The sequence below is a fragment of the Nicotiana attenuata genome, unplaced genomic scaffold (genome assembly GCF_001879085.1).
Source record: "Nicotiana attenuata strain UT unplaced genomic scaffold, NIATTr2, whole genome shotgun sequence".
Taxonomy (NCBI): Eukaryota; Viridiplantae; Streptophyta; class Magnoliopsida; order Solanales; family Solanaceae; genus Nicotiana; species Nicotiana attenuata.
In genome coordinates this window covers 394,035-418,562 of record NW_017670299.1, presented here as the reverse complement: position 1 = coordinate 418,562, position 24,528 = coordinate 394,035, and the positions used below count along the sequence as shown (strand labels likewise).

Below are 24,528 nucleotides of genomic sequence, written 5' to 3'. Positions count from 1 at the left end.
CTGAGTATCCCGTGAGCTGCTAATTCTTCGGCCTTTGGCCTACTAGGGAGTCTCTTTTACCCTCTTATTATTTATAGTGTGCATTGAGGACATTGCACAATTTTAAGTGTGGGGTGAGGAGATTGTCTGAGTGACTTTCTATGCTATTTTAGTTGTGTTAGTTTAATTGAATATTTTTTTTAGAAAAACGAAAAAAAAATTAGACTTTTCCCGACGATGGATCTCCTAGACAGTTTTCTTGAGGGATGTAAGTCTAAAGAGAAAGGACAAAAAGATTTTCTTTGTAGATAGTGTAGCAATTCCCCCTTGGTTTTTCTTTGTGCCGCGATTCTTTTCCAAGGGTTTTGTTTGAACCGGGTGTAGGTAGTTTTTTTTTAGGAGAGAAACCATGGTGCTATGTTTTGAAATTGAAGCAATATCTTGACTTTGTCATGCTTTGAGAATAGTGAGTACTTTGGTTGTAACGTTTAGGCTCAGTTTTTGACTCTTGTATAAGTACCTTAAATTGTATGATCTTAACTTTGCTTAACTTCTTTGACTAGAGTGTCTTGATGAGTCCAATCTTGAGTGAGTTATGTGCCATGTGTGGGTAAGGTTTTGGGTTATTCTGTGCATTGCATTTGATGTCTAGAACATGCCCTGTGTGTTTGCAAAGCGAAATAGTAGTTTTGTTCAGTCTTGGAAGTGATATAGGCGTTTCTTTGTTGAGCCATATAAATATTTTACCCGCCTAATTGTTATGTATCATAGTTAACCCCTTTGAGCCTGTAATCATGTTTCTTTGGCAACCACATTACAAGCCTTACTCATTTGTTTGAATTAACCATTTATTTGAACCTTTTCACCTCGCATGAGCACTTGAATTGTTATGAACTTTGTAAAAGTGTGGGGTGTTTGGTTTGGCTTTTGAGTGAAACTAATGAAATAAGGAGAAAGGTGCAGTGTTTTGAAAAAAAGTAAGAGCCACTTGAATTGAACAAGAAAAAAAAGAAAAGAAAAAAAAATAGTTGTATTGCTGTGAAAAATATTCTGTGATAGTGGTGACTCTTGATATAATTGTGCTTAAAGAAGTGGGGAGTTAATATATATTGATGTGAATGTGGAGTTATGGTTTGACATAAGTATGGAGTTTTGAATGTTAAAGTATATGTATTAAAGTGCTTAGGGAGGTGTAGTCACTCTTGTATCTAAATGTATCCTACCCGTCCCTCAGCCTACATTACAACCAAATAAAGTCCTACTTGATCATAGACTGAATGAGCTCGATTAGTAGAGTAGTACACTATGGGCAAGCCTATGGTGCATCTTTTGTGGCATATGAATGTTATTTCTGAGAGTGAGTGAATTCTTTCTATCTTGAGTTCCTAAGTGTTCTTAAATTTTATTGTGTGGGACTACTCTTGTTGATTGTGTGAGGGCACTTGATTCATGAAGGAAAGGTAATGTCATTGACCTCTATGTTAGAGTAAGTAGGTGAGTTGCGAATAATGCGTGGTACTTGTGAGTCAAATCTTGAGGTGAAGATGTTACACTCTGTGCTTAGTCTATTTTAAATATTATTGGTGTGATAAGTTAGGAGAATTGTTTAAAAAGGTCGTGTCGTTATAAAGTGTAGTTTGATGTAGTTTGATTGCTCGAGGACGAGCAATGGTTTAAGTGTGGGGTGTTGATGATAGGCTATAATTGTGTATTTTGGTCGCTTATTACACTCTAATTTACTGCACTTTAATTGAGTTTGAGTTTTAATCGCTAGTGTTTTGCACTAAATATGTGTTTTATGCCTTGTAGGAGTGATTCCGAGCTATGTAGATATTATGAAATGAATTCAAGTGATTTAGAGCTTTGAAGTCTGAGTAAAAGCCTAAGGAATTAAGCCGGGATCGTGTTCGGAGGTCTTGTACCAAGTCCGGATGTTAAAAGAGGACGAAATAAGTTCACTATGAGAAATTACACTGCCGCGCCGCATAGGACGCTGCAAGGCGCGGCGCAGCAGTGTAAAATGTTGCCTGATGCGAAAAGTTGAGGCTGCTGATAATTTCCACTAGCGCGCCGCATGGTGCGGCGCGGCTGTACAAAATTTACAGAGCCAGAGTCCTATTTCGTGCGGGAGAAGGTGTTTTCTTCTGGGCTCGACCCTACTTGGTATAAATACATGTAAAATGCTATTTTGAGAAAAAGGACGTTTTTTAGAGGAAAACACAAGCATAGAGCCGCCGTGGAGGCCGGGTTTCATCTTTTCTTCCACCAACTTAGTAATTTTTATGTTTCTTTGTATGATTTGTTGTTTTGCTACCATGTCTATGTTGAGCTAAGCTTCCCGTTCTAGGGTTGCGGTTCTTTCATGACTATTGTTATTCGGATATTGATTTTGATTTCTTAGTTTATCATATTGGTTTATTTGTTCAATCCTGCACTTAATTATTTGATTGCTTGATCACCAATTGAATACTATCTACGAATCTAGAGTTGAACTCGAAAGTGGGAATTCTAGATTGCATATAGGATTGAGTATAGCAAGTTCTTGAACCTGGGCATCGGGGAACGGATTCGCGGTTAGGATAGACATATACCTAATTGCCTTGCTTGGTTGAAATACAGGAATTATAAATGCGTTCTTGTTGATTCTAACTCCATAGACATATAGGCGTCAGGTTAGCTTGAATAGGCGAGTAAGAACTCAACAGATTCTTATGAGCAGTATTAACCCTGTCAACCAATAAACTAGATAAATTAATTAGACAATTCAATTGAAGAATACAATAGGAATGTTAGATAGCCCATAACCCTAGATCGTTTTCCTTACATTGATACCATAAAAATCTGCTCTTCCTCTGTTTAAAGTTCTTTATTTATATTTCTTTATTTAATTAGTATAGAATCAAATACTTCTAGGTTTAATTCTTGTATAGATAATTAGGATAGTCTAATTTAGTTAATAGTTAATCACAAGTCCTCGTGGGAACGATACTCTACTCACTACTTTATTACTTGACGATCACGTGCACTTGCGTGAGTGTTTTGATCGCAACAAACCTTCCACAAATTACCAACCAACACTACCCACTAAATCTATCAATAAACCTTCCCTTCTTTCTACCGGAGGAGAACATGACCCTAAATTCAATATTTATGGCATGAAACATGCATGTAAGCCATGAAGAAGCACAGCTATTGAACAACCATCCAATCAACATGCACCCAGTTCCCCAATACAATGCACAAGAACCAAATCCAGTAGTGGAAGAAGAAATACTCCCACAACAAGGTATGGAACTGAGTGTGGAGTTTTCAAGCCTAAACAAAGTAAAAATACTTCTCTTCCCAGATCTATGGAGCAAGAAGTATATCTTCAGCTGCTCCAGCACGATGTACAAATGCTCAATGCACATACATCCACCACAAGATCCAACTGCAGGGAAGCAAGCAGTGAAACCAGTGCCATCAAGGAGAAGGAACCACAACTCTATAGAATTAGAAGCCAACACCAACCAAAACCAATCAATACAAATGAATAGGCCAACTAGTATAATTTTCTGGAGTGTAAGTTTGGAAAATAATGATGATTTCCATAGGAACTTCCGGGAATTCATCGACACACATAGGCCATGCATGGTAGCTTTACTAGACACCAGGATGACAACCCATGCTACACTGCTAAATGATTTTAGTTTCTCGGAGTTAATAGAGGTACCAGCTGAGGGGCAAGCAGGTGGCATGGCTATCCTCTATAACCACAACCTCATCACATTGCAACATTTTACTAGGAAAGGGCAAGAAATACATGCAATGCTTCGGGTACTACCCTATAAAACACAATGGCTTTTTAGTTCAATATAGCTAGCACTAAGTCAAAGTATAGGGACCAATGTGGGATAACCTTATTTCTATTTGTAATAATTATAAGGGACCTTGGATCGTAGGTGGAGATTTTAATGATATTTTTAACAGTAATGAAAAGATGGAGGGAAGACCTATGAATTTAGCTAGATCTTCTAAAATATGGAACTATGTTAATAAGTGCAATCTCATTGACCTAGGTTTTAAGGGATGCAAGTTTACATGGTCGAACCATAGGAGAAGAAAAAAAGGCCTTATTATGGAAAGGCTTGATCGAGTGTTTGCCAACAAAGGGCGGCTACAAACATTCCCTAATGGCATAGTCACCCATCTCTCCAAAATATATTACGACCGTAATCCTATACTAGTCAAACTAAATAACCCTTACAACAATTCAAATCGTTCTTTTAGGTTAGAAAATATATGGTGTACCCATCCTGAATTCCCCAATATGGTAACATCAAACTGGAGTAATAAAGACCTCCTAGAAGCTACAAACTCTTTCACAAAAAATATCATAGTATGGGGAAAATCAACTTTTGGTAACATTCTTAAAATTAAAAAGAGGATCCTAGCACGGCTAGCTGATATCCAAAATTCTATTAATTATGGACACAATTATTTCTTACAAGATCTTGAACAATCCCTAACAAATGAATTCAATGGTATCCTGTAATTGGAAGACGATTATTGAAAACTTAGATCTTATGTTAACTGGCTTAACGATGGGGATGCAAATACTAAATTTTTCACGTAGCAGCATCCAATAGAAAAAGACAAAATCATATCAGTTTCTTTAAGAATGCTCAAAGTAATTTGATTGACAACCAAAAAGATCTTCTTTCTTATACACATGACCATATCAAATATGTGCTCACTACTAACCACATTTTAGCAAATTGGTGAAGCATTAAACTAAGTACCATTAGTTTTGACAGCATAGATCTATCTACGCTAGATAAGCCATTACTAGATAGTGAAATTAATTCAGCCATGTTCTTCTTCAAACTATTTAAGTCACATGGTCCAGACAGTTTGCACCCTTTTTTCTACCAAAGATATTGGCATATCGTAGGTAAATCAGTCCAAACCTTTTGCCACAAAATATACGATGAAAATAGAATCCCTAGTGAAATAAGTACCACATACTTGTGTCTAATCCCAAAATTCCAATGCAAATAACCTAAATAATTTCCGGTCAATAGGCTTGTGCAAACACTATTTACAAAATTGTCACAAAAAATTATAGTTAATAGACTAAAACCTTTCCTGGACAAGCTAATTAGCCCTTCCCAATCAAGTTTCATTAAAAACAGGAGAGCGAGTGATAATGCTATTATTATCCAGGAAGTAATTAGCCATTTTCAAAAAAATTAGTGGTAAAGTTGGAAACATGTTAGTCAAGATCAATTTAGAAAAAGCTTTTAATAAATTGGAATGGTCATTTATTTATCGAACATTATTATACTTTAAGTTCCCTACCAAGATATCTAAGCTTATTATGTCTTGCATCACTACAAGTTCCATAGCAGTTCTAGTAAATGGATCCAAAATAAATTACTTCTGCCCTAGTAGAGGTATCAGGCAAGGTGACCCGATGTCTCCATATATTTTTATCCTATGTATGAAAATGCTATCTAGGTATATATACCACCAAGTTGACATCAGGGGATGGGATACCATTAAACTAAGTTCCAAAGGGCTCTCTTTGTCACACTTATTCTTTGCAGATGATCTAGTTCTAATGGGGAAAGCAAATAGTAAAACATGCTCCACTATCAGTAAGGGTCTTGACTTATTTTGCGAAATATCTGGATAAAATATCAACTACAATAAAACTAGAATTTTTTTCTCCAAGAATTGTACTAAAGACTGTATTGCCAACATCTCCACTGGCTTAGGTATCAAAAGTAATACTTCCTTTGGGAAATATTTAGGTTTTTCAATTATCAATGGGAATCCTATACATAAGGATTACCAACACATCATTGATAACATGCGTGCTAGACTATCAGGCTGGAAAATAAATTGTGTGAACTTAGCAGGGAGAGTCACTCTGATTTCATCAACCCTTTCAAGCCTCCCAGCTTACTACATGCAATATACTCTTCTACCCACCAAAACACTTAAAAAAATTGATAAATTACAAAGGACTTTCCTATGGGGTACTACTGACACCAAAAAGAAACTACGTCTTCTTAATTGGGATGTGGTCACAAACAAAAAGGAATATGGTGGATTGGGCATAAAGAAAGCTAAATCAAAAAACTTAGCCCTACTAGATGGTCTAGCATGGAGATTAGCTAATAATCCTCTTAACCTTTGAGCACATGTCATCATCAATAAATATAGTAATCATTCCAAATACAACACTTCGTTTATTTGGAAAACCATTACCACAGGATGGTCAATCTGCCAACAAGGAGTAGCATGGTCTATCCATCAAAAGTCTTCTCTTAATATTTGGGATATTAAGTGGATCCCCAACTGTAACAATCTTAGGAGTTATGTTACAGGACCCCTCAACAAACATGAAGCTACTCTATCAGTTAAAAATATCCATTCTAACAACGTTTGGGACCCAGAGAAAATTTCGTTAAATATCCCTAATGATATACAAGAAAGGATTACTTCCATCATTATCGACCCAGGGGCCAACAAAGATACCTTAATATTTGGCATGAGCAACAAAGGCACTTTCACAACAAATTCGTGCTATGACTTAATTGACAAAAGTCCTCTTACACAGAAATTCTTTTATTGGATCTAGAAATTCATGTGCCCTAACAAAATCAAATACTTCCTCTGGCTTTGTCTCCATAATAGATTACCTTGTAGATACCATTTGGCACGTATAGGAATGAACATTAACTATTTGTGTACAATTTATAGAAAAGATATTGAAGATATTAGTCAAATAATTATGGGATGCTTTGTGGCAAAACAATTATGGGAACAATTAGGTCTAGTGATTAAATGCCCAAACAATAACAACTGGCTAAACTACCTTAGGGAGCTAGCTCCATGCATGCCCAGTAACCACATCTCTTGGTCTAATGTATTCTCATTTGTCATTTGGAATATCTGGCTAAATAGAAACAACACTAACATAAACAACACTTCGAAAGAAATTTCTATATCCTTTATATTAAATAAAGCCACTCAATACAAGCTATTAACCGACCATGAGATTAATCTTGATAGACAAATTCAAATAAGAGTGAGTTGGTCTGCATCACGTACAGGTTGGTACAAATTAAACATAGACGGAGCACTCAAAGAGAGAGGGACACATGGAGGAGTAGGGGGTTTTTAGAAACTCCAGCGGGGATTCGGTCCTAGGATTCCAAATGAAAACTTATGCAAATTCACCCATCCAAACTGAACTACAAGCCCTCTACCAAGGACTACATCTTGCTCATGATATGAAGTTGCAGCCTTTAGAAGTGGAAGCAGACGCCACACAGCTAGTTATCTATATTAACAATGGTTGTATAATTTATGACTCTATCATTAATACGTGCGGGTGGTTAATCTCCAGAATGGGCATGGTAGTGATTCAGCATAACTTCCGTCAAGGCAATGAAGTGGCTCACCTTTTGGCAAAGCAGGCATACTTGCTTCCTAGTATCAATAAACCATATCATCTAGTTAATCCTCCAACTTATGTCACGACCAGGATGCTGGCGCACAAAGTGGGAGATGTTCATGTTAAAACTATTTTTTCTCATGGTTGTAGGCACCTAGCAAAACTTGGTAACCAACATGCTATGCATGGGTTATCCTCTTTATGTAACGATCCTCAAGATCAAAACTACTGTAATATGTAATTTCTCATGAAATAAATTCCTAGTTTATCAAAAAAAAAGATCTGCAGATTTCTAAACTTATTAGGGTTGTATTTGCTCAAAATTAATCTATGATTGATAGGTTTATTTTAACTCATTATCAATGACAACAATAACAAACTCAATGAAATTTCACAAGTGGGATCTGGAAGGTAATGTATACGCATATCCTACCCCTACCTTGGAAGGGCAGAGAGGTTGTTCCGATAGACCCTCGGCTAAAGAAAAGATGAAAAGAAGCACCAGCAACATGTCGTAAGAATAGTAGGATATTATAAAAATCGAAGCAAAACATAGCAATCAAACTACAGATAGTAATAACAATCTAAGAATAAGAAAGATACTATACTAGCACTAATACTACTAGTATGGGAAAGAAAAAGAAAAACAATCAACTACCTACTAACCTTCTACCCTAATTCTCTACCTCCACACCCTCCTGTCAAGGGTCATATCCTCGGTAAGCTTAAGTTGCATCATATCATTTCTAAACACCTCTACCCAATACTTCTTAGGCCTACATCTTCCTCTTATCATACCCACCTATGTCAACCTCGCATTCCTCCTAACTAGGGCATCTCTACTTCTCATCTTCACATGACCGAACCATCTTAGACTCGCCTCACGCATCTTATACTCCACGGGAGACATTCCCACCATTTTACGAATATCTTAATTCCTAATCTTATAAAGGTAACGATCCAATCGATCATTTTGAGCTTTAGCACTTCGTTCGGGGGTTTGAGACTTTGAGTGAATTCATATTGTGCATTATGATTCGCATGTATGGTTGTTATTAACTTTCGAGGGGTTCAAAGTTTATTTGGAAGAGTAATTCTCAACTCGGAAGCTTTAAGTTAGAAGAGTTGACAAAGGTTTTACTTTTGAGTAAACGATCTCGGATACATATTTTGATGATTCCAATAAATTTGTATGGTGCTTTTGGACTTAGGCATATATTCAGATTTGTATTTGGAGTTTTCTAGGTTGATTTGACTCTAATTGCCGAAAGTTAGAAATTTAAAAGTTTAGAAAGTTTATAAGTTTGACCAGAAATTGACTTTGAGGTTATTGGGGTGGGATTGTTGTTCCGAGAATTGAAATACATTCATTTCGTCATTTGAAATTAGTGTGCAAAGTCCGGGTTCATTCCAGATTAGTTAGACTTGAATTGGACGCTTGGTTGAAGTTGGAAGTTTATGAACTTAAAGGATTGATCTTGATCGACGATTCTTGGTTTTGGTGTTGGTTACGGTGTTTGAAGCTATTAGATAATTTTGTGAGGTGTATTAGGACTTGTTAGTATGCTTGGACGGGATCTCGTGGGTCTCGATTGAGTTTCGGGGTAATTTCGGGCCATTTCGGTTGAGTTTTTTTATAGATGATCTTATGGTGTTCTAATGTTCTTCATATTTGCGATTAGTGTGCCGCATTCACGTAGAAAATTTTGGTTGACTAGTGATTTATTCATCACGTTCGCGATGAAGTGGTCGCGTTCGTGAAGTTTTGTTGCCCGACGGGGTTTTGGCCATCGAGTTCGCGTGGGCAGCATCTCTTTCGCGTAGGCGTGGGTAGTGTGGACCTTCGTGTTCACGTAGGAGGCTTTGCATTCGCGAAGCATAGCTGGGGCTGGAGCCGTTTGACCTTCACGATCGCGAGGTTACTACTGCGATCGCGTAAGTTACTGCTGGAAAGTGTATTTAAGTTGTCATTTTCGGGATTTTACCCATTTATTTATATTTTGAGGTTTATACTTTGAGAAGTGAAGATTTTGAAGATCAATTTCACCACTACCTTGGAGGTAAGTGATTTTCACTTGGATTTGGTTTTATATATTGATTACCCATGAATTTCTACAGCTAAAACTTAAAACTTTGAAAGGAAATTTGAGATTTTTGTCTATACTTTAAGAGAGTATATTTTGGGAATTTGAACTCAGTTTTAAAAACTAATTACATATTTAGACAAGGAAGGTTATGCGTCATCAATTCTGGTATTGGTTTCGAATTTCAGACACGCGAGCCCGGGTTGACTTTTGGAAATTTCTTCAAAGATCGAAACTTTATGGATTAGGATTGCTTCTTATGGCATTGTTGACTTCCTTGGATGATGTTTGGCCCTGATTTGCTCGATTGGAGGGCGAGATCGAGGTTTTTTACGTGATTCGAGGTTGAATACTAACCTGGATGAGGTAAGTATCTTGCCTAAGCTTGATTTGAGGGTAGTTTTCACATTGGTTGTGATATTTATTATATGTTTGGGGTGATGTATATGTGAGGTGACGAGCTTATATGCGTGCACAGTAGTTACTCATTATTCGGGTAGAATCTTAGGCTATTATATGCCTTGTTTTGCTATTATGCTTCTTTGATATTATTTTTTATCCATTTGTATGACTACGTGAATTATTATCCATGGTAGGAATCATGTCTAGGCCATTTGCTTATTTGTTTGAGACACGATATGGCTATTTTTCTATATGAAAAGTTATTTACCTTAGTCGTAGTCATATTATTTAGTCATGATATTATATTTACGTGTTATATCTCTATCTATGTTTACTTTTATATGTTATCACACATGTTATTGGTGTCCTTGTGTGTGACACGAGTTTGAGATGAATTATGGCATGTTGGTATATTTTGTGCGGTATTTTAATTGTTGTTACTGTGAGATGTTATCATATTCAGACTGGAGCGGAATGATGACTGATCTTGGGCCATAAAGCCACTGATTGTGAGGTGATGTATACCCCAGGCCCCATATTGGGTTAAGTGGTATTGATTATGACGTGACGCGTACCCAAGGCCCCATGTTGGGCTAAGTGATATTACTTGTTGACTTAGATCCGATCCGCGCTTGTTCTAGGACCCGCCCCTCCGGAGTTAGATAATAACCATGGATGCAGGCATAGGGTCATATATGTGCTTAATGAGGAACTTATGCCAGGCACCCATACAATGCTGAGTGTGTGTGTGTGTGTCTGTATGTGTATGTGTGTGTGTGTGATGGTCCATGGGCTTTTTGCCAGGAACCGAGAGAGTGCTTAGAGTATAATTCTAGGACATTGTGCCAGGTACTATGAAAGCGCTATGATTATGTATACTTGATATTTAAACTGTGATTATATGTTGATTTGGCATGTATAATATACATGCAGGCATAGAGTTGTATATTCCCTCATGTTAATTAGTAGTTGATGATTCTACTTGATGTTTAGAGCTTGATATTACAGTTTTATCTTGTCAAATACTTGCCTAAGTAAATTTTGTGAAAGATGATGCCTTGACTATTATATCTAAAAAGCAGTTAAGTTGAGCCTGTCATTATTTGAGTTGTTTTCCTTCATATGCTAATATTCTGTTATTATTGCTATTGTTGTAGTGGAAAGTGAACATTGGGTTCTGCCAAACTCGTTAGTGCTTTCAGCCCGAGGTTAGGTTTGCTACTTATTGAGTATATGAGGTATCTTGTACTTATACTACACTCTGCACTTATTGTGCAGATCCAGGCATTGCTGATTATGATAGTTGCCCGTGAGCCAGATCTAGATTAGTAGAATATCTCGAGGTAACATGGCTTTTCCGTTCGCATGCCTTGAAGTCCGTTTCCTTATTTCATGTTAACACTATTTGGTCCTTTAGGAAACATTGTACTTGATTTGACCTTGTATTTACTTATTTTATAGAGCTCATGTACTCGATGATACCAGATCATGGGATAGTTTTAGTTTTATTATTGTTATTGACTTCAGTTATTTATGATTATTCCGCTGATAAGACTATTCAATATTGTTATTTAAATTTGTTTCTTCTTATTGATTGATGGCTTAGGCACCGTCACGGCTCCGGTGAAAATTTGAGTCGTGACAATAAATTTGGTATGCCCGCATATCTATCTCAACATCCTTATTTCAGCTACTTTTATCTTCTAGACATGAGAGTTCTTGACTGGAAATACTCTACCCCATGCAACATAGTCGGTCTAACCACTACTTTATAGAACTTACCTTTAAGTTTATTGGCAGATTCTTACCAAACAACATACTGGATGCGAGGCTCTATTTCATCCATTTCGCTCCAATACGATGTGTGACATTCTCACCAATCTTCATATTTCTTGGATTACTCACCTAAGGTACTTGAAACTTTCTCTTAGGGATAACTTGCGTATCAAGCCTCGTATCCATATCCACTTTCTAGGTCACGTTGATGAACTTACACTCTAAGTATTCTATTTTGGTCTTGCTCAACTTGAAACTTTAGACTCTAGGGTCTGTCTCTAAACCCCCAACATGTCGTTATCACCACCTTACATCTCGTCAATCAAAACAATAGCATCTACAAAAAAAAAAACATACACTATGACACCTCCCCTTGAATATGATGTGCCAGTGCGTCCATCGCCAAGGAAAATAAAAGTGGGCTAAGAAGAGTTGATCCCTGGTGCAACCCCTTCATGCATGTCCTTAATCACCCTAGTATAGGTTATAGGCACACCTCTAGCCTCCAAATATCTCTATAGAACCTCTCTCGACTTTATAATATAGTTTCTCTTGGTCAATGAACACCATATTCAAATCCCTCTTCCTCTTCCTATATTGTTCTATCAATCTCCTTATAAGATGAATGACTTCCATAATCAAACGACGTGGTATGAATCTTAACTGGTTCTCGATAATAGACACACTCCTCCTCACCTTCACTTCTATCACCCACTTACAAACTTTCATAGTATGGTTTAGCATCTTGACACCCTATAGTTGTTGTAATTTTAGATATCCCCATTGTTCTTGTATAACAAAATTATCGTATTCTTCCTCCATTCTTCAAGCGTCTTCGTCGTCCTAAAATGACATTAAATAATCTGGTGAGCCACTCTAAGCCTCCCTACCCCCATTCTTCTAGAATTCCACCAAAATTTTGTTTGTCCCAATCGTTGTACTCCTGCTTATCTTACGCATAGCCCCCTCGACCTCCTCAACGATTATGCGCCTAAAATACCCAAAATCTTGACAACTCTCGAAGTGCATCAAATCACCCAACACAAAAATTTTATCCCCTCTTCATTCAAGAGTTTATGGAAGTATGCCTGCCATCTTCATCTAATTTGGGTCTCTTCATCAAAACACTGCTTCCACGTCTTTGATGCACTTCACTTGATCCAAATCATGGGCCTACTTTTCTCTCACCTTGTTTAGCTTGTACATCTTTTTGTCTTCGCCTTTAACCCCAAGTTCATCATACAAACGTCTAAATGCTGCAATTTTAGCCGCAATAACCGCTATCTTCGCCTCTTTCTTAGCCTTCCTATACCACTCTATGTTCATCCTCTTCTCCTCTTCGTCTATGCTCCCAACTAACTTTAAATGCACCGTTTTCTTAGCTTTTACTTTTCCTTGAACCTCTTCACTCCACCACCAATTTCCTTTGTGGTCGCCGGAGTAATCTTTGAGACCCTAACACCTCTCTCGCAGCTTCTTTAATACAATTCACTGTCTTGGTCTACATATCGCTCGCGTCGCGTTGCTCATCTAGGCCCTCATAGCCAGCAACTTCTCTCCCAACTCCTGAGCTTTGTCCTTAGTCAAGGCTCCCTACCTGATAATATTTTTGGTCATTAACCTAAGTGATCCCAATTTAAAATGCTTAATAAACCAAAGTCATTGCAGTTTATCTTTACGAAATTTTCAAATTCAGTAGCAGCAATTTTTATGAATAATACTTGTAGCGAGATAGTGTATACTCCCTCCGGTCCAAAATAAGTGATTTTTGGTTGTTTTCACACATATTGAGAAATTCACTTTTTAATATTAATTAGTAATAAAATTGACCATATTAATCTTTACTATCTCTTCACATAAATACTCCTAACACATATTCCAACATTATTTACTCCAAGGGCAATGTAGGAAAAAAATAATTAATTCATTCTTGAAATCTAGAAAAATTACTTATTTTGGACCGCAAAAAAAAAATCAGAAAATCACTTATTTTGGATTGGAGGGAGTACCTTCTTAGTTTGACAGTAATAATTACTGGTACCGATGTTAGTACTTTACTTTCACACTTGGATTATTGTTTATGCAAATCAAGTTACACGACAAAGCAAAAGGTCAACTAATTGTGTCTATTGAAAAAAGAGAAAAGAAGAAATGGGGTCCAAGCTCCATGATTCAACTCGTGTAGTGGAATTTAAAGGTCGAAAGTATGTGGGGTCCTTTCCTTTTTCTCTATACCAAAAAATGTACTAACTATTCGATTTTCGTTATATCCATCGTTGTTTATGTTGCACTGCTAAATACATGATATCATCTTTTATATACTCACTAATATTGTTTAACTATAAAAAATAATAGTTTGATGTATAAGATATTTCGCATTAATGTAGGATCCGGGAAAGAACCGCACCTTAAGGGATATAATAATTTATCATGTGTTTAACTATAATTAATTATCACTTAATTAACCATAATATATCAATTTAATTTGATGTATTCATGAAATGTGATAAGTTTTTATCCCTTTTTATTGCATTTTTGGAGAGAAGGTGCTTCTATATATTACGAAGAGTACAACTTATATTATATGTACCCACACTATCAAAAAAACTTTTTAACTATTAGAACATCCTATATATGTAACTTTATAAATTTGAAAATAAGATAAATTAGCTATTATAACATGAAAAAAAAAAATTGCTAGGAGGAACTTTCCCCAAACCAAAAACAAAACAATCATTATTTGAATTCTCATTTCTGATACGTAAAATAATTCCGACCATGGTGAGATTTGAGCACACCGTAATTGAAAGTGGTATTGCTTTTTCTTTGTGAGTGAGACTGAGAAGTGAAAGTTTACCGGACAAAATAAAGGAGAGGCCAATGGTCATGCGAGAATATCTTAGTAAGGAAGGAGATGGAGAGTCCAATAATAAGGATGGAAGTTTCCCAAGTAGAATCCTTTAACTTTTTTATTTTCCCCATGTGGAGTCATTAACTAATAAACACAGTTTTTTTCAATTTTGAATTTTCTTAAATATTACAACAACAATAATTAATACACTTTAACCCTTCGGGGTTGTCCAGTTGGTTTGGAGGGTGGTCATCCATACGGTGACCTGGGATCGAATCCCCCCTAAATGTCTCCTAGGTTGAGCCTGTCGCACATGGCTTGCATAGTGCGGTTTACATCCCTTATGTGGTTTGCAGGCTATTACACCGAGGGAGGTTTAACCAGTGCGCACAAAGTGCTCATCACAGAGTGCTCACCCGAAGGGCAGAGACTGTAGCAGAGGTTGTACACAGGAGGAGGTTTAGCCAGTGCGCACAAAGTGCTCACCACAAAGTGCTCACCCAAAGGGCAAAGACTGTGACAGAGGTTGTTAGCGGCTGCGAGTTTCCCCTCTTACCAAAAAACTAATAATAATAATTACTACACTTTAATTTTAAAGTGTCGAAGGCCGATTGCATAAGTTCTCACTTCTCACTATTCAGTAAATTTTATACTTGGCAAAATTCTTCTTTTTGTAAATTGACAAGTTTTACGTTGTTTGTTGCCTGGACAATCCAATTCCGATGTCGTTTATTCAAAAATTAAATTTTGGTCAATTCTAAACTTTCAAAAATAAAACTAAGTATTCAAATTCACTCACAAAACTTTTCGAAACCAAACCAACCATCCTCGCAAATTACAAAACCAACATACGGGAAGTATCAAATAGGGAACGGAGCTCAAATACACAAAACGACCGATCAAGTCATAACATTTTACGTCACAAAATTAGGAAAACATGAAACCGATGCGAAAACAGAATGCAGAGCTGATGCAATGATGGGAAACAACCAAGTTAAAATGCAGACCTTCATGATGAAGCATATGACAAAATCTAATGAAGATGATGAGACTGAGTCTGATGAGGTGTAGCTTTGTGGTTGTTTGCTAATGTTAAGATGTTTAAACTTTATTGTGAAGTTTAGATTTAGTTGTGGTAGTCATTTAGACTTGTTTTGAATGATAGTTGAATACTCAGACTTGATTTGAATGGTGTTTGAATTTTTAGACTTGATTGAATGAGGTTTGAATATTTAATGTTTTAGTTGTTTGAATTCTATGAGGTTTGATTGGTCAGGATTGATGTTTGGGTGAATTTTTAGTTTCTGGTTGTTGGTTTTGATACTTGGCAGGTGGTGTAGCTAATAAAATAGATAGATACTATCAAAAAATTAATAGATTTTCGACTAAAGTAGTTGCAAAAATCCATATTTTCCCTAGAAATATAATTATTTTCAATTACAGTAGTCGACTTTTAACATATTTTTCCAGAAAATTGACTATTTCCGATTACTGTAGTCGAAAAGTTAAATAATTTGTTATATTTTTACTTAAATATTTCAACCACTATAATCGAACTATAGTCGAAAATATTTAAACAAATAAATAACTAATTATTTGAATTCTTGATTGTAGTAGTCGAAATAATCGATCAATCTCTAGTTGTATCAATATTTAAACCCTCCGAGTGTGGTGGCTGGAACTTTCTGAATGCAGTAGTCGAAAGTTCTTTTTTGACCTTTAACTTATTGATTACGCTAAACCATCGGAAATTACCAATTTTTGGCTACTCTCCAGCAGTTATAGCAGTCAAAAAAACTCAAATTTCTAGTAGTGATAGGGTCACACACGCCAAAACTTTGTCGGTAGCGTCACACCGCGTGTTGGGACCAGATTGCTACTAATAAAAAAGTCATAACTTCTTGTAGGAATGTCCAAATGACAAACGGTTTTAAGTATTAAAAATTAAACCCAAAGAGATTTTATTTGATATATAGCTCATTTGAAGTTGGGTCTTGTGCAACTTTGCTCATCTTCTCCCCTTAAATATTTTCAATTTGTTCCGCACCACCTCTTTCCCCTTCTAAACATTTTTACTACCTTCCAAGTGTGAGATTGAAGTATTATAAATATTTATAACTTTTTGAACACCTGTGAGTCTAGCTTAGGGCATGAACAAGAACGTAATACTTAGTGAAATTTTTGCAGGGCGTTACAGAAAATGTTTTAGCTTTAAAGCATTTATTTTATTCTTTATGGCATGCATTTACAGCCACCTAAATCTAATGAGTTGATCACAAGTTCTAAAAAAAACATTCTGAAACTCCGTAAATAATTAAACTATGCCACATAAATTAAATTAAGATGAGTATACTAATGAAAAGAAATCCAGCACTATTAAACAAGTCATTGTGTCTCAAATCAATAAAACAGCAAGTCCATTGTAATTTTTACTGCTTATTGCCCGCATATATGTAAGCTTATAGTATCAGATTGTCATTTCAAAGTTGCCTTTCTTTCTTCATTTTGTTGTGTGCTTTCGCGTTACTCTGCATTAGCATAAGTATTAAGTAGTTCTCACCAATTATGAATGAACACTAAAGATATGCTTAACAGTCTGAACATCAAAAGATATGCTTTTGAAGAGGGAGGAGCATTTGGTTAATTTTCAAAGTACGGTGGCTAAGACCTAAATCGATTATCTTCTCCTCAGGAGGTGTGATAGGGGGTTGTGCAAGGATTGCAAGGTTATACAAAGGGAGACCCTCGAATCACAACATAGGCTCTAGGTGATGAACATCGGTATCATGATAAAAAGGAAGAAGAGGTTTGTACATGGTCAATCGAGGATAAGGTGGGGATCCTTGACGATAGATAAAGCTCAAAAGTTGGAGGGGAGGTTGCCGGCTATGGGAGCTTGGAAGAGTAGCGGGGACGCTAGCGAAATGTGGACGACGACAGAGGACTGTATAAGAGAGGTAGCGAGAGAGGTGTTAGGGGTCTCGAAGGGTTGCTCTGGTGGTGGAATGACGTGGTCCAAAGTAAAGTGGAAGCAAAGAAAGTGGCGTACCTTATGTTAGTGGAGGGCACAAACAAGGATGGGAGGAGAGCGAATAGGGGAAATATAAGGAAGCTAGGAAGGAGACGAAGTTAGCGATCACGGAGGCTAAGACTGCAGCGTTTGGTCATCTTTAGGAGGATCTGGGGGCCAAAGGAGGGGACGAGACGTTATTTTGGGTGGCTAAGGTGAGAGAGAGGAAGGCCCATGACCTGGACCAAGTGAGGTGCATTAAAGACGAGGAAGGCAGAGTACTGACGAAAGATGCCCAAATTAAGCGGAGATGGAAAGCTAACTTTCATAGACTTCTGAATGAAGAGGGAGACGGAGACATTATGCTAGGGGTACTGGGTCACTTCGAGAGTCACCAAGAGTTTAGGTATTGTAGGCGTATTAATGTTGAGGAGGTTGTGGGTGCTATGCGCAAGATGAGTAGGGGCAGAGCTACCAGGCTAGACGAGATTCCGGTAGAACTATGGAGGTGCGTGGGTAGAGCAGGTTCGGAATAGCTAAATGCGCTGTTTAATATTATTTTCAGGACGAAGAGGATACCAAATGAATGGAGGTGGAGCATGATGATATCACTGTACAAGAATAGAGGTGATATCCAGATTTGTAATAACTATAGGGGTATCAAGTTACTAAGTCATACCATGAAAGTTTGGCAGAGAGTGGTGGAAGCAAGGGTGTGGAGGGCGGTGTCTATATCAGACAATCAATTCGGGTTCATGCCGGGTCGTTTGACTACAGAATCTATCCATCTTATCAAGAGGTTGGTGGAACAGTATAGGAATAGGAAGAAGGATTTGCACATGGTGTTTATTGACCTTGAGAAAGCGTATGACAAGGTTCCTAGGGAGGTTCTTTGGAAATGCCTTGAGGTGGAAGGTGTGTCCGTAGCTTACATCAGGGTGATAAAGGACTTGTATGATGGATCTAAGACTCGGGTTAGGACTGTAGGTGGTAACTCGGAATATTTTCCGGTTGTTATGGGGTTACACCAAGGAACTGTGCTCAACCCGTTCTTATTTACCCTGGCGACGGATGCACTTGCACACCATATTCAAGCGGAGGTGTCATGGTGCATGTTGTTCGTTGATGATATAGTTCTGATTGACACGAGGCGGCGTTGATGAGAGGCTGGAGGTTTGAAGACAGGCCTTTGAGTCTAAAGGTTCAAGTTGAGTAGGACAAAGACAGAATAACTGGAGTGCAAGTTCAGCAACTTGACGGAGGAAACAGACTTGGACATGAGTCTTGACTCACAAGTCATCCCCAAGAGAGGAAGTTTCAAGTACCTTGGTCAATTATCCAAGGGGGATGGGGAGATAGACGAGGATGTAACGTACCGCATAGGGGTGGTGTGGATGAAATGGAGGTTAGCATCTGGAGTCCTATATGACAAGAATGTGCCAACGAAATTTAAGGGCACGTTTTATAGAGTGGTGGTTAGACCAGCCATGTTGTATGGGGATTAGTGTTGGCCAGTCAAGAATTCCTATATCCAAAAGATGAAAGTAGCAGAGATGAGGATGCTGAGATGGATGCGCGGGCACACTAGGCTAGATAAGATTAAGAATGAAGATATTCGGGAGAAGGTGGGTGTGGTTCCCATTGACGACAAAATGTGGGAAGCAAGGCTTAGATGGTTCGGGGACGTGCGGAGGAGAAGCGAAGATTCCCCAGTTAGGAGGTGTGAGCGGTTGGCTTTGGCGGTATGATAAGAAGTAAATGGCGGCCCTAATAGGGTGAGGTGATCAGGCAGGACATGGAGCGACTTTAGATTTCCGAGGACATGGCTCTTGATAGGAAGGTGTGGATGTCGAGCATTAGAGTTGAAGGTTAGGAGGGAGTCGAGCTCTTTTCTTCTTTGTGCCGGGGGTGAGGCTTGTCTGTTAGGGTTTTGTTTTGGACTGCTAGTGGTATATGTTATGTCCACATTATTTTTTCGTTTTTTCATAGTACTGTGGCATTATTATTGGTTGCTGTTATTGCTTTTCCATATATTTTTTGTTTCTTACGATGCTAATATTAATTTCTCTGATTTTTGTTGTTGTCACGATTGGTATTGTCTATTTTTGTCTTCTTGAGCTGAAGGTTTTTCGGAAATAGCCTCTACCCTTTCGGGGTAAGGATAAGGTGCGCATACATTCTATCATCTCCAAACTTTACTTGTGAGATTTTACAGGGTTGTTGTTATTGTTGTTGACATGTAATAATTTTATATAGGAGTTTATGTACAAAGAAACGACTTTATAAAAAAGCATCAGCTTTATTTTAGACATAACCGAAATGTTACAGTATCTCCGAAGCAAAGTGATAAAGTAAAAAAAAAAGAAGAAGAATCTACTTCAAAAATTAAAAGAAAAATAAAACTAAAACCTAAAAAGGAAAAAAGAAAAGTCTATTTTATAGCCTATATATACCACTACATTTCTGGCCCTGCTATTCCAAGTTCATAAAACAACAAAGAAGACTCACTAATCAAAAGCTCTCTTCTTTTTTATTACTCTATTTTCCTCATCTTCATTTCCTTCTAATTTGCTTCCCTCTTCAAGATGAACATTGTTATAAATAATTCTGCCCTTTTCAGAACTATGGTTTTGCTTCAAAATCACTTCTTCCCTTTGTGTGAGATGCTTTCTTTTATGTAATTTTTAACGGGTTTGGCTAAGGTTGAATTTGCTTATTGCTCGAATTCAATTGTTAGTCACAATCCCTCTCATCTTTCACTTAGCCTTGAACCAACCAATTCTCATCAGAAAGTTGGAAAAAAATGGAGTCTTTCAATTTCAAGAACATCAAAGCAGAGAAAGCAAACGCAATTCTTAGGTACAAAAGGCTTCAAAGGATCACAATCCTATTCCGTGCCATGGAAATTTGCATATTTTTTGTCATAATCTTAAGATTTTCCACTCAGTTGACATTTGTTTCCAAGCTTTTTAGTGAGTATTTCAGGGAACTCCCACTCGCCCTCATTAGTCCCCGGTTCATCTTCGTGCTTGGAAATGTGATTGTCATCATCTTGTTCTTGAAATCTAGAGAGTCATATGCTAAAGATAATTCATCAACGAGCACCATAACCGATTTCCATGATGAGTATATGAAAGAATGTGCAAAGCACATAACCAATTACAGTGAACAGAGCATGAAACAGAGCATAAGCAATTGCAGAGAACAGAGTCTGAAACAGGGGAAACAGAGTATAAATAATTACAGGGAACAGAGTACGAAACAGGGGAAACAGTGCATACTTGGAGAGAGAGAAGTTGGAAGGAAAATTCGAAAGAGCCGTTCAGAAAACTTGCTGTTTGTCCCCCAGCATGAGGAGACTAGACGAGAACTGAGGCGATCGGCGACGGTGGTCTGCCGGAGAAATGTGGATGATGAGATGACTAGTGAAGATTTCAGACGAACAGTGGAGGATTTCATTGCCAGGCAACAGAGATTATTGAGGGAAGAAGAAGAGTTTTCAGCTGATGTTTCTTGTGAAGCCTAGCTCATAAGCTAGTTTTTGTTCTATTTCTCGTTGAATTTTATTTTCTTAGGTTAATGGAGAAACGTAAAGCAATCATCTTTTTTTCTTTTCGTTCTTCTTGTTCTTAAGACAAGGCAAGAGGACCTTGAAGTATGATCCTTCTCTCCCAACTGAGAATATTTTATCCTTTTCTTTGTGATATTTACAGTAAATCAATAAATACATGACATCTATTCATATAGTATAATTTTTTTTTTTCATTTAATTGTGGTTAATATACACATCGTCATCTCATATTATCACTTAACGAAGATAAGTTAACATGATCTTACAATAAACATCAATTTCCAATTTCCTTAACTCGATTGTTTTCTTTCATGATTAACAAGAAACAGAAAAATCAAAGTGGCTAAAAGTGTAAACTCGTAATACTACACTTGAATTATAATTGTAAAAATTACACGGACGTCCTATTTGGTCGCCCCCATTTAACCTATACCTTTTTTTTTAAAGTTTTAACTTGTACCCATTTTTTAAACAACTTCAGCCTCCTTTCTCCTCCTCCTTCGTCTTCTTCTTCTTCTGCTGCTATTGGTGCTACTATGAAACTTTAGTTCATGGGATGATTGCCATAAGTATGTTTATCAGATTATTTAAAAATAAATTATAAATAATTACGTAAGTTAGCAGACAATAATTTGTGAATATTTCCACATACGAGAAGTTTAAGATCACACTTAGTGATTCTTTTCATGATAATACTGTTCGTTTCACGTTAATTTGTTTCCAAAATTTTATGATTTAGATACTGTTGGCAATCTGATTATTTTATAGTAGTCCGATTATAACAAAACTAATGAATCCGGACAGAAAAACTTCAGCTTATTTAGTGCTGAAGTTTTTACAAATGAACTAAATAACTTCAGCATCTTCTGCTGAAGTTTTTGAACAAGCTTTTATGACAAAACTAATGAATCCAGGACAAAAAAAACTTCAGCTTATTTAGTGCTGAAGTTTTTACAAATGAACTAAATAACTTCAGCATCTTCTGCTGAAGTTTTTGAAAAAGCTTATCCAGGACAAAAAAACTTCACCTTATTTAGTGCTGAAGTTTTTATAAATGAACTAAATAACTTTAGCATCTTCTGCTGAAGTTTTTGAAAAAGCTTAATGATAAAACTAATGAATCCAGGACAAAAAAACTTCAGCTTATTTAGTGCAATTACAAACAAAAACTTCAACAAATAGAGAACAAAACTTCAGCTACTATGCTTAAGTTCAGCAACTACAAACAAAAACTTCAGCAAATAGAGAACAATACTTCAGCTACTATGCTTAAGTTCAGCAATTACAAACAAAAACTTCAGCACACTTGCTACTTCAGGCCCGTCTACTAGAATGCTGAAATTTTGCGTGATTGCCTTTGCTACTTCAGCCCCGTATTCTAAAGTTACGCGAAAAAGTGTGTACGTGCAATTTTTTTTGCAAAGCGACACAAGTTAAAATGTGACCCAAAAAGCGGGTATAGATAAAAATCCCCCGTTATAATTTCTTTGTATTGAGCTATCTGCATGGAAGCCAACTCTCATGTCGCTGGCTGCTACGATGACCCTTACTTGATTTCTGCTCCGTTACAGTTTCACAAGATCTAATCATATCTTATAATTTACCTACACTATCTTGACTATGACAATACATAAAAGATTTGTATCATATTTTATATGCATAATACGTAGGAAGCTAAGTAACTCAATCCAAAAAGTATTAAAATCTCATGATGAGTCATTATGGTTTTAATATTCTCAAAAGAATAATTCTTTTTCAAGGAAGATTAGACATATCACGTGTGGGCAATAGAAGCAAGGTGATGAGGTGATGATGGCCATTCACTTCTTGCAATCACACATGTTTTATTAGCTACTAGCTTTAGCATTTCCATGACCTTTTTGGACCCAAAAGTAGTTCCACGACCTTTTTACTATTGATATTATTGTTATTTTTGTTGTCTTTATCTTAAGATAAAATAACCAAACAAAATACAGTTGCGGAAGATAGGTATATGATAAATCATGCTACTGTTTTAGTAGTAAACTAGTAATATGAGCATAGAATTGTGTACGGGTAAATTCGGGGATAACGTACCCTGATTCCCCGGTAAAGAAACAAGAGGAAAGCATGATCCGACGCAACATTGAGTAAAGTCGAAGGGTTCTTCGTTTCGAAGCCCGGGGAGGACGAAGGGTACATCCGGGATGGACACGACTGAGCATCGGGTCCAGGCAGAGTAAAGGTTCGAGACTAAGGAAAAAGAGAAAAGGTTAAGCACGATAAGCAGGAAACCATAATATCCGCGCTCAACCAGATATTACGAAACAAACCCCGCCCGATATCAACTGCAGATCAACATTTAACGGGAAAAAAAAAAGATTTTTACCTTATTTAGACTTGTACTAAAATTAAACTCCATACTATATAAAAGGGAGAACTTTTTTATTTTTAACCAATGTTGGCACACATATCAAAGGAATAGAGTTTATTTTTATCTTCTAGCTAGCTATTGTTCAAAGTGTTCTTCAGTTCCTCTTTTCTTTAGTTACAACTGAGCCCGTATCGAGGGCTCGATCGGAGCCAGTTTCAATGTTCAACTTAAATCCAGGTTTAATTGTTCCACCGCGTTTGGTTTGATCGTTTTATCTCTCTTAAATTTAAATATTTGTTGTTCTTAGATCATTCCTGTTAAGTTAAATCACGTATCCTTTAAACCGCGAACAATTTAATTGTTACTCATTTTAAGGGTAAACAGTTTGGCGCCCACCATGGGGCAAAGATAATAGTGGTGATTTAATACGAACCTCCATAACACACCCTGTTTTACACTTGCTCTTTGAAGTTTGATTTCAAGTTAATCTAAGAATATCAAATTCTCAGTCTGCTCACTTAAACGTTGACGCCGAGTCAGGCCACCACGGTAAAAATAATAACGTGGTACCCAGCATTGACGTACCTCTCGTTGATCCCAATCACTGAGCCAGTCAATGTTAACTCAAAGGTTGCAATCAACATCAACTTGCCAACTGACCCCGAACACAGCATTCGCGGGGCACCCTGGCCATCGACACGAAAAACACCCGAAGGGGAAGGTGATGGAGTTATCTTGCGATTGATTTTCAAAATGTTGCAAGCGCAAATAGCGCAGTTGCAGACCCAAAGTCACGCCCCTAACAGGACTGAGCCCGAGCGGGTCAGAGAAAACACCCTAAGGGATGAACAAATTGCCGTAGAACCAGATGAATTCGAGCCCAGAGAGACTTTTGAGGTGATGAAAATGCTCGAAGCACTAACAAAGCAGGTGGAGTCTGGTGAGAAAAATATAGAGACAAATGACAAAAGGTGGAAACTTACAATTGTAGGGTCGATCAGATCTCGGGAGAACCTCCAATATTGAAGGGGCCAGATTCCAAAAAAAAATTCAGA

General features: G+C 37.2%; 1 protein-coding gene across 1 annotated transcript; it reads left to right on the top strand.

Moving 5' to 3' along the window:
• Positions 1–20,015: 20,015 nt before the first annotated feature.
• On the top strand, positions 20,016–21,295 carry LOC109237451. The gene has a single exon (XM_019403757.1). The coding sequence runs from the start codon at positions 20,353–20,355 to the stop codon at positions 21,073–21,075; it is 723 nt and encodes a 240-aa protein (XP_019259302.1). The 5' UTR covers positions 20,016–20,352; the 3' UTR covers positions 21,076–21,295.
• Positions 21,296–24,528: the final 3,233 nt, after the last annotated feature.